At 36.7% G+C, this 11,739-nt stretch overlaps 1 protein-coding gene across 1 annotated transcript in view; it reads left to right on the forward strand.

The window, feature by feature from the left end:
- The window catches only part of DECR1 (2,4-dienoyl-CoA reductase 1), a 43,365-nt gene extending 36,227 nt beyond the window's left edge, over window positions 1-7,138 (forward strand). The window contains 4 exon segments of the mRNA XM_027574183.1: window positions 3,615-3,687; window positions 5,672-5,818; window positions 6,266-6,328; window positions 6,431-7,138. Of these exon segments, the coding sequence (XP_027429984.1) occupies window positions 3,615-3,687; window positions 5,672-5,818; window positions 6,266-6,328; window positions 6,431-6,490 (343 nt within the window). The 3' untranslated portion in view covers window positions 6,491-7,138.
- The last annotated feature ends 4,601 nt before the right edge of the window (window positions 7,139-11,739 follow it).

The following is an 11,739-nucleotide window of genomic DNA, read 5'->3' on the forward strand; positions in this document are numbered from 1 at the left end:
CATCCTTACATTGTACCTGCTGTGCAAGATTAATAGGACTAACATAAACCAGTGACCACTTGCCAGATCTTGTGGCCTTTTCTCAGCAGCATATGATTGCTTTTCAAATCTATTCCCCATTGGCCTTTTCTACTGTCTTTGTTATAATGTAGGTTCTCATCATGGCTTACTGTAATAACCCTATAATGTGTTTCTCTGCTACCAGTCTCTTCCCTCTTTATTTTTTATTCATCTTCCCACCAGAATCATCTTTCTAAAAATATGTCTGCTTATGATACTCCCTAGCTAAAATCTTAGATCATTTTTTCATTATTATTTGGAATAAAAGCCAAACCTTAGTATGGTATTCTAAATAAACTTGTCCCTGGCCTTCATTTATTCATTGATTAATTGGATAAATGTTTATTGCGTTCCTTTTGTGTGCCTGGCACTGAGCTAGGTCCAGGGATAGGTTATTGATAGAAGTAGAATAGTTCTCATCCTCCCCTGAGTGGATAGCATTATACTGTTTTTCTTGTGTTTTAATCTCTATTGAACTGCTCTGTATTTCCTTAAATATGCCGTGTGTTTTCATCTCTCTATGTGTGGCCTATGCTGCTGTTGGAATTTGCTGTGATATTTTCCCTGCTTTCAAGGCTCTCATCATATCACCTCCTCTAGAAGGTTTTCTCTCATTGCTTTAGAACAGAATTAGTTATTCTCTGCTCTGTGCACCCCTAAAACTTTGTTTATTCCAATCTAGTGAGACTAACACACTAATAAATAAATGCTATCCATTGTTATAGAGTCTAAAATGAAGGTCATGTACCAATATGGTAAGGACACAGAGAAGGACATGCAAGGCTGTTTTCGAACATATTGTTAAAGCTGTGTGACCTCCCCACTGGGATGTGAGTTCTGTGAGGGAGGGACCATACCTTATTCATCTCAGTATACTTATTTCTCAGCAGGATCTGGTGCGTGGCTGATGCTCAGTGTTTGCCAAAACATCATTGTTCTTTTCTTCCAGTAGTCCTAAAGTATTTTTCAACATTGAAATCAGTAACACATATTTATTTGAGATAAAAAGACGTATTACTATACTTAGCAGTGGAATCTTAGTGTAAATAGAGGTAATTACTTTTTTAATGTCAGGTGGCATTGGAAATAGGAATTAGAACTTGACTATTTTGGCATCATTTGTACAGTATCAGTATTTGTCTTGTTGGGACCTTTGATCTTAGAGGTTTCAGTGTCGTGTCCTTTAAGAACTGTGATTCTGTGCTGCTTGTTTTTTGTTTTGTTTTGTTTTGTTTTATTGCGTAGCGTATTGCATGGAGTAGATACTCGGTAAATGTTTACTTACTCTCCAGCCTGAGTTCCCGTCAATCCTCTTCTCATACTTTATAGGACACAGTCATACTGGATGAGGCCTTGTAGGTCACCAAATACTGCATGTTGTTTGTACCTTTGTCCTTTACTCATACTGGTCCATATACCTGCATTGTCTTTTTTCTCCATCCGACACCCTATTATCTCCCATCCTCTTTTCCTCCCCCTTGCTTCCCACAATAAACTCCTAATCCTTCTTCAAGTGTCAACTCAAATATCACCTCTTCCAGGAAGACTTCCCTCTTACTCTCAGTAGACTTAGGGTACTTTTTCCTATAAGCAGTCATGGTGCACATTACACAGTTCTCAGCACAGTAACTAGTTTATTATACAACTAAGCTAACCTCCCTTGAGAGAGAAGGACTGCTGTCTTGAGAGGCAGAGAGTGCCTTCCTTTGAGGGTAAATAACACTTACAAAAGGTTAACACATAGTAAATACACAATAAGCATCTGTTGATTTAACAACACAATGGCTGACATATATCGGGTGTATTGTGCTTTGTATCTCAACGTGCAAAACAAGCTAATGAGGTGGATTTGTTATCATGTTATGGTAGTTCTTCAGAATATAAGCTAATTTAACGAGAGCTAGGACTGGAAAAAGTGTGTCTGTTGCACCTCTGAGCAGAGATAGGATGGCTTTTCCTCTAGGCAGGTTTCCTTAATAGGTTGCTCAGTTTTTCACAGGAAACCATAAACTGTGCTCAGCTTGTAATTCTGTTATGACCTGAAGTTGCTACTTCCCTAGCAGTTTGGAGCAGGTGCACTACAAGTACGTGCCAAGGGTAGGTATAGTCATGAATTCTGTCAAAAGCATCACTCAGAAACAATTTTTATGTATGATTTGCCTGAAAGAGATGCAGTCCACCCATTCTCTAAAATGCATCCATGGAGTAAAATAGATTAACAGACTGTACTTGGAGCACTTGCCCCTTATCATATAGAATGAGTTTTGCTGAATTGGCCTTTGAAGTGATCTTGTCAGACTATATTAATTGGTATCTTACAGTTTCATAAGACTTATCTCTTTGTATCTATTGCAAGGACACAGTATTGTCTTACTGTCTTATACCGTTTTCATTTTAGAAGTCTTCTTGAAAGAAATTTTTTTTTTTTTTTTTTTTTTTAATCAGGAACAATTGTGCTTTTTCTGAGAAATTGCCTTGCCTTTCCCTCATGGGCACTGCAAAGTGTGTAGCTGATTAGGGCTTACCTTTTTTGCATTGCATCTTGGAAAGAATGGATGCAAATTTGTGACCCACCTATTGTGATTGTATAGAATGGCACAAAACATTTAGGTATTAGCTCCATTCTTGGCTCCTTTATCTTTCCTTATCCATTTTTCAATTCCTTTCTCCTTTCCTGCTTCCTTCTTTTGTCTGTGTCTCTCTTTCCTTTAAACGATTTTATCTTCCTCATTTACGTTATATGTATTTTTTAAAGTTGTTACCTTAAGTCATTTTTTAAAACGAGATTCAGTATATATACACACAGAGGTACATATGAGTATAAAGTCCTAAAACGAGTTTAGATAATAAAAGTTAGACCTGTCTATCAAGTAGGCTTTTAAAACAGATTGCTTCAAGTTTCCATGTTTGCTATTATTGTTGTATTTTGCTTCACGATATTTAGTAAGATTTTGTTAGATTCCTATTTCCCTTTGAGTGCAGTGCAGCAATTGTATTAAAGCCTCGTTAAACATGGATGCGGTTAATATTTTATATCTATGTAATCCATCTCTTGCTTAAAAGTACTCATGATGTTGCAAACATTGTAATGCAATGTACTATATGTAAGTAGTACATGTTGCACTGAACTCCAGAAAATATGGGGGAGGGGCATGATTCTCTCACCTCTTTATGCTAAATTAGGATACTTATTCTAAAAATGTATTTTGTTATTAGACTTAATTCTAAAATGTAAGTGGTAGGTCGTATAGCATTGTGATTAAGGACACTAAGATGCAAATGGTAGATATTACAGCAGAGTCATTGAAGGCACGAACTCTGGAACTAGACCACTTGAGGTTTGTCACTAGCCATATGACTCAGAGCAAGTGACTTAATCTCTCTGTGCCTCAGTTTCCTTGTCTGTAACATGAGGAATGATAATAGTACCTACTTGTTGGGGTTGTAGTCTCTGGCATATAGTAAGCATGCAGTGCGTCTGCATTATTAGTATTTTTGACATATAGTATAATATTTTAGAATATTAAAATATTGGTGTTTATTTTAATTTTTAGGTTTCTTGCAGCTGAATGGGGTAAATATGGACTGTGATTTAATGTGATTCAACCAGGGCCTATAAAAACAAAAGTAAGTTTTAGTTTGCCTATTATCTCCTGAATGATTAAGGAATGAAATATTGACTGACTGTTGTGTGCAGGACTTGTCAGAGATGCCTGAGTTTGGATCCCCAGTGTTAGGGTAGTGGGCTTTACCATTATCCAATATAAATAAGGAGGTGGGCAGGAATACAACAGCTATGTAACTTCTTGATAAGATCTGTTTCAATGTCTTAATCTTCTGGGATCTTTTGTGCCATCCATTTTGGTATTTCGTCTGATTTGCTTCAGTAATCTGTTATTAACCTATATTTCTTAATCCTCACCATATTTTATGGATTCTTACTTTGATTGACGTCTCTTTTTTAGTTCATAGAAATGTAAGTATATTTTTATTTTAAGAGATGTTCTAGAAAGTTATCATACAGGCTTGGTCTTGTTATAGTTAGCATTTTCTTCGACTCCTATCTGTGCCTTTCACTTGCAAACAATTATGCATGTCATTTAACTCCCATTTCTCTCTGATTACAAATCTTTCTGATGGCATGCTTTTCTCCTCTAGTCAGTAATGCTTACAGATACTCATTGCAACTCATAATGATCACTAATGCTCTTATAGTTAGAAGGCCCACAGGTTCTGTGTTCTCTCACATTGCCCCAGATAACTTCACTCTTACTTTTTGTTTTTATATAAAGCAAGAATTTACAATCCCAACTGACCTGTAGCTCCGAAGGCCTAGGTGAAGTATGATAACTTGTTTTGGTTGTATAAATAACGTTAGAAAATAGTGCGGAGGAGCATTTGGATTGTAGGTAGTTCTGGGTGTTATATGGACATGGCTGCATTCGTTTATTTAGCAGTTTAAAGGGTGGAAAATGGGAAGAAGAACTACTTGAGTGAGTGAATCTTGATTATCTTGTTTGACACTCCAATAATAAAGAATCTAATACAATTAATGGGAAAATAACTCAAAAGCATACATTAAAACACATGATTCAGGGCAGCCCTATGCTGAGCACTCTCTGAAGAGAAACCTGGAGTCACAGAAGCTTCTTTTTAGGACCTCAATCTCCAGGAGAGATCACCTGCATTTTATTTATTTATTTAAAATATACTTATTGAGGGACTGCTATGTGGGAAGGTGCTGAAGGTGCATTTGTTACAGAGTACTTGTCATCAAGGAGTTTACAGTGTAACAGTACAGGAATCCGTTGTACACAAGTAACAAGCATGTAGCTTTAAAGAGATTAAAAGAAAACGGAAGTGTAGAAACTCCATAGCAATCCCGACAGAGCCAGGATCAGGACCTGTTGCTACTCTTTGTCTCTGCTAGTTTATACCCGCCCAGGGAGGACAGGAGGGCTGGAGGGCTCACAAGGAGCCTCCTGAGAGCTTGCTCTGTCTCTCACCTTCTTCTACTCTTTTTTTTAAAATCAGTGCACATGCATACTTCATCTTGGTCTGCACCTTCACATCATTAACAGAAGGCAGACATTGGTTGGCAAATTTAGTTACAGGGTTTTTTTTTTTTTCTCAAGGATCTACTTGTATTTAATATCCCTACATACTTGTTTTCTTCCTTTCTAATTGTTTTGAGAAGAAAGAAGAAAAGGAATTTCCTTTTAAAGCTTTCCTACTTGAGTCACTTTTCTGTGATTATTCAATCAAACATCATCAGTACCACTGTATCCACCACACTAAGCATGTACAGATTTCAGAGTACTATCATATACATTTTCTCACTTAATGCTTACAACAATTTTGTGAGGTAGCTAAAGACAGATCTCATTTTATAGGTGAAGGTAAAAAGGTTATATTTTCTGGTGATTTTTTTAGTCAGTATTAGGTAAAATGACCTGTTTTGAGCTGACATGACTCTGGAAGAATTTGGCAAAATTCTCTATTGTTTACAAGGCCTGGGGCATGAACAGGCTGCCATAGTAATATTCCATTTTATGCAGACTTGCTTCTTAAATTTTTTTAATGCAACCTAACTATTTTCTTAATTTTTAAGGGTGCCTTTAGTCGTCTTGACCCAACCGGAACATTTGAGAAAGAAGTGATTGCTAGAATTCCTTGTGGTCGGCTAGGAACTGTGGAAGAACTTGCAAATCTTGCTGCTTTCCTTTGTAGTGATTATGCTTCTTGGATTAATGGGGCAGTAAGTATTGTTTTCTCTTGACTTTTTGGGGAGGTGGATTTGGGGTGAGAAGGCATTTTGTGGAACCATTCCTGACAATATTGAATATAAATATGATTTAAAATAATTTTTAGGCTGTAAATAATATAAAAATATTAATACAGATTGTTTAGGCTGTGGAATTTGTTTGTTGATAAATTAATTTTATCAAATGCCAATTACTCTGGTAGACATGCCAGATGATCTTTACTATTGGGTAGAATTTGAAATTGTGGAGATGGGGGAAAGAGGATTCTAAAATGACTAAATCAGATTAAGTTTAATCATGACTTTTCTTTTCAAACTTTGGGTTTTGATTGAAAGTGCCAAGGAGATGTTCTATTCAATTAAGATGGGAAAATGGCTAATGGTTCAGAAACTTTTCAAAAGGAGTTAGTTTCAGAGTTTTTGGTTTTTTTTTTTTTTCAGGTCATTAGATTTGATGGTGGAGAGCAAGTATTTATTTCAGGGGAATTCAACAGTCTGAGGAAGGTAATGCCATTTTATGAATATAATATAATATTAGCAGCTAAGATACCAAGCTTTAAAAATTTGCAAGAACCATATAAAATTGCCTTTTTCTGTTTGTGTTAGGTTACCAAGGAGCAGTGGGATGTAATGGAAGGACTCATCAGGAAGACAAAAGGCTCCTAAGACCACTCTGGCCTTCATCTTGGTTACAATGGAAATGATGCAATCTATGATCTTTTGAATCATTTTCAAGTCTAATAAATTGTTAATTAACAAACACGGACTGAGTATGTATCATGTGCCAGGCCAGTGGTAGTTAGACATTGTATATTCAGAGATACGAAGGATGGGATATTTTCCCTTCAAATTTTTTTTAAGAATTGAAAAAAGGCAAGTAAGAGAAGGCTTTGGTAGAGGTAAAATGCTTGGAAGTGCAGGAAAAGCAGCAGATATTATAACCTGGAAAAATCAGGAGAATCTTAATGGTGGAAGTAGCCTTGAGTTATGTATTAAACCATGCCTGTGGTTATAGGGCTTAAAAAAAAAGAAGTAGAAGGTATACGGCCAATTTAATGGACTCTGCCTTTCCATTATATTTCCTTTTCACTGGACTTGTGAAGTATCTTCTGTAGAGAGCTCAATATTAATTCAAACAAACTTTTGCCGGGACCTACTTTATAGCCTGGCGTTTTATTTGGTACTGAGGATACAACATGAAACATCTACAGCCTTTGCCTTCTTAAAACATTATCTAGAAGGATAGAGAGACCTATAAATAATTATTTGCGATGCGATGTGATAAATATTATTCCAGCAGTGCAAAAGTGTGAGGGAGGAAGTAATTCATTCAGTCTCCAGAGTGTAGAGAAAGTGACATTTAGGAGATCTCATTCCACCTCCGCTTTAAAAGAGGAGTAGATTTCTCTAGGTAGAGAAAATGAACAAGCTTATAAAATATATTTGTGTATAACTGCATTTCATTTCATATTTGGTTTGACTATTTTATCATCCCAAGAATCAAATAATAAACCCACAGTCTCAAATGTATATAGCTATAATTTTGAGCTTATATTAAAAAAAATGGTCTATTTTGCCTTCACAGGAATCACTCATAAACATGCTCACCAGACTCTCTCCATTGCTCAAATTACCAAGAGAGGGGACCAACTTCCATCTTAGCTCCTTTGAATAGATCTGCAAAGGAATCTAGTTTTCCTGTTTGACTATATATGCTGTAAGCCCCACATGGAAACACTTAACTACATTCAGAGTTAATTGTGTACATAATTTACATTAAATCGTGTATATAAATAGGTAATGTTGTAGGTTTGCAATAAGTGGCCTTGACATTCTCCATCTTACTGGGCTTTTTAAACACATTTTTCTTCTATTAATCATCTCTTAGTGTTTGCTTCATTATTATATATATATATATTTTAAGATTTATTTATTTAGGAGAGAGAGAGCAAGGGTGAGGGGTAGGGAGAGAGGGAGAGAGAAACTTTAGCAGACTTCCTCGCTGAGTGTGGATCCTAGGGCCCTGTGATCAGGACCTGAGCCGAAACCAACCAAGAGTGGGACACTTAACCGACTGCATCACCCAGGTGCCCCCTCTTTGTTGTATTCTATTACAAATGATGAATGAGGAAGAAAAACTTGTAAGCATGGAAGAGAAAGCCAGAAAAGAGAAGTTTTTCAATTGATTGAAATTTCTTCCTAAGAAAGAAATGTTTTTAGGAAGTCTGAATGAGAAATTATTGATGAATAGTCACTATATTTAATGATAAACCTTGGGGCTATGACCATATCAATGTTTCACCTTAAGAATTGTTACTTTGTCATTTTACTTAGTATCTTCTTGAAGGGTCTTGCTTCCAATACCTAATGGAAGAGTTAGTACTCAGTAAATTAAAGTGAGGACTGTTGGTAACAATATCACCAATCTTATAATTAATAAATGAAAACACCTCCAGGAAATGTTTCAGGCATGCAGTAACAGCTGTTAATATATTGTTCTTGTGCAAAAAACTAAAGCAGCAAGAATTTAAGTGACTTTGAATAATAGAATTTAGAGCTGGGAAACCTTAGAAGATACGTCTTAACCCCTTCATTTTATAATTGAGGAAACTGAGAGCTCGGTGAAGTTATGACTTGCCTAAGGTCACTCAATTAGTCAAGGTTGTTTCCTTCCCAATTTGACTATTTCTTGGGATCATAATTTAAACCAAGAGGCAATAACAGGGTCTTTATGAGATATAGCTCTATTGCAAAGGCCTTCAAGGGGAAAAGCTTATAAATTTATTTTGTTCTTGATCAATTTTATTATTTTGTTTATTGGACATAAAACTATTTATTAGGCTTTCATAAATTTATTCTCAACTTCAATCCCTTTAGCTTGAATTTTCTTCTGAAGCCTTACATTTCTCAACTGTGAGGTAAAATTATCCTTGTTTGGAAACAGAATAAATGATGCTTAGTATAAAATCTCAATTTGCCCTGGCTGCAGAGGAGCTCTTGCCTGCTCTGCCTCAAACACGCTCTCCCCTGGACCCAGGCTCTGCCACGGCAGCTTTCTTTCTGTTCCTTGGGGTTGTTTGACCTAGAACCTTTGCACTAGCAGCTTCTTTGTCATAGGAATGTGCTTTTCCTGATCTTTGGAGGGCTGGCTTCTTCAGAGAGGCTTCCCTAAATTCCTGCTCACACACCATTAATTTTTTAAAACTTTATTTGATGTATGACAATGTACACAAATCATGAATTATCACAAAATGAATACACTTGTGTAACCACCACCCAGGTGAAAAACAAAACCACTAGGAATCTAGAAGCCTTGCTTGTCTCCCATTGTGACTTCCCTTCTATGAAACTAGTGACTATCTTGACTTCTAACACCACAGCTAAGCTACTTTTGTTTATATAAGTAGAATCACACACACTATGTATTCTTCTGTTTCTGGTTTTTACCTGTGTACCAATTGTTTATGTGCATTCTCCTTGCTACATAACATTCCGTTGCATGAATATACCACAACTTATATATTAGTTCTGCTACTGGAGACATTTGGGTTTCTAGTTTGCAGCTATGCCAAATACAATGATACTGTAAACATTCCTCTTTTTTTTTTTTTTTTTTTGATGACAATACAGACCTTTCTCTGTCAGGTTGATAAAACCTAAAAGTGAAATTGCTGGGTTATAAGGTGTGTGTATATATTCAAATTTGGTAGATACTGCCAAAGTGCTTTCCAAAATTATCTTGATTTAACTTTTTCACTCAGCAGTAAGAATTTCCATTGTGCCACATCCTCACCAATACTTAGCATTCGAAATCTCTTTAATTTTAACCTTTCTGATGAGTGCATGGCAGTATCCCATTTGTTTTAATTTGCATTTCTCCTAAGTACTAATAAAGTTGATTGCTTTTATTTATTTTCGCTATTTAGAGATCTTTTTTATTTGTAAAATGCCTGTTCAACTTTTTTTTTTAAGATTTTATTTATTTATTTGACAGAGAGACACAGCAGGACAGGGAACACAAGCAGGAGGAGTGGGAAAGGGAGAAGCAGGCTTCCCGCTGAGCAGGGAGCCCGATGTGGGGCTCAATCCCAGGACCCTGGGACCATGACTTGAGCCGAAGGCAGCTGCTTAACGACTGAGCCACCCAGGCGCCCCCCGCCTGTTCAACTTTCTTACACATGTATTGGGTTATGCTTTTTAAAATTTATTTTTGGAGTAATGTTTATATATCTCTGGATATGTACCTTTGTCAATTCTACGTATTATAAATTGTTGGAGGAGGTCATCAAGAGGACATGACCGCTGGTTGACCCGAGAGCTGCACCTGGGGTATCAGAGGCTTCTCACCCCTCCCCCACCGTTGGAATGTTGGTTCCACGTGCCCTCCATTTCCAGCTGGAGCGTTTTTTCAAGGACACAGCTGGAGACAGCAATGCGTAGTTGAAACCACCTGGATGGTATAGACGTGACTGAAGCCAGTTAAGGCCTCTATATAAGCTTTAAGATACCGGTGGCGGGTGTGGGCATTTACTTGTGGGGTTGCCCAAGACAAACCTCCTAAGTAAGTTCCCTAGCTTTTTAATCTGGTACCTCTCATTTGGAGTGGCCTGCTTCTTCAGTCTCTCCTTGCCCTCTGCCTATGGGGAAAAATTTCAGATTTCACCTGGAAAACTTCCGAGGTTTTTCGCCAACCCAAATATCTTCTCACATTCTCATGTTTGATTTTTCATTTTCTTAGTAGTGACTTTTTGGGGACTAGAGTTCTTAAGTTTTTCCAACCTATTTTTTCATAAGTTGTTGTTAAGGAGTCCAATTTTTCAATCTGTTTTCTTTTTTTTTTTGTAATTGGTTGTTAAGGAATCTTTCCATGCATGGTGGTTGGGAGATATCCTAATACGTTGTTGTTTGCATACCTTTTGCATTTGGATTGATAATATACCTGCAATGAATTTTGCTTGTGATATGAGGTAGGCATGTATGAGCTATTTGTCCTGTCAGATTCATTTTCCACTCTTCTCTCTGTTTTCTGCTCCAGGAGGCAGGCCTTCACTTAAAGGTAAGTGGGACTGATTTAGCTGAGTTGTAAGAGTTTCTTTCGCTGATAGTGCTCAGGAGTTAAAAGTTCACCATAATAGGCCAGGTGCTGGGTTTATGACCATTATTATTATTATTGGCTCTCTATGAAGTCCCCCAGATATACTCTTCTCAGACTTTATGTAGCTGTTGTTTTTCTTTCTTTCTCGGTGCTACAATTTTAAGAGTACCAAACCTGCTCTTATTTTGGTGTATACTTCATAATGAATAGCTATGTCATCTGTAATGAACAGGTGGATGTAGGAAATCTGTATATCCCTCCTACTTCTTTGGAGAAAATCTTTCATGAAGAACTATTTGATCATGTCAGTTGGGCAAGGAACTCCCCAATACTTGGATTTTTTTAGGTTTCTTTGTGAATCTTGATGTCAGAGGCTCCTGTTAAGGCATCCAATAATTCGCTGAATCAGGCAGATGGACATTTATTTAGATTTCTTAGGCCATAATAACTTGAGCATCCTACATTTTCACCTGGATTGATTACCGATTACATGTCAACTGACTTTTTGAGGAAGAAACAAGAATACAAGAGATTAATTTTCCTCTTTATTTATTCTTAGTTGTTAAATTCAACCTAAGGTCAGTGCTTCCATTTACACACTAGAAGCAAAGCCAATCTAACACATGACTTGATAAATTTTATGTTTTGGCAAGTCTCTTTTCTGTTCATCTTTGGGGGAAAGAGATACTTTACTTTTATTTTGTTTGTGATTTCTATGAATTGAGAAAAGTAGTGCTGAATTTATAGAATTGGGGACATTTAAATTGACCCAGAGCTATTAACTCTTTGGTGGTAACTTTATAAATTTCATACAGACACA

Source organism: Zalophus californianus, chromosome 4 (genome assembly GCF_009762305.2).
Source record: "Zalophus californianus isolate mZalCal1 chromosome 4, mZalCal1.pri.v2, whole genome shotgun sequence".
Taxonomy (NCBI): domain Eukaryota; kingdom Metazoa; phylum Chordata; class Mammalia; order Carnivora; family Otariidae; genus Zalophus; species Zalophus californianus.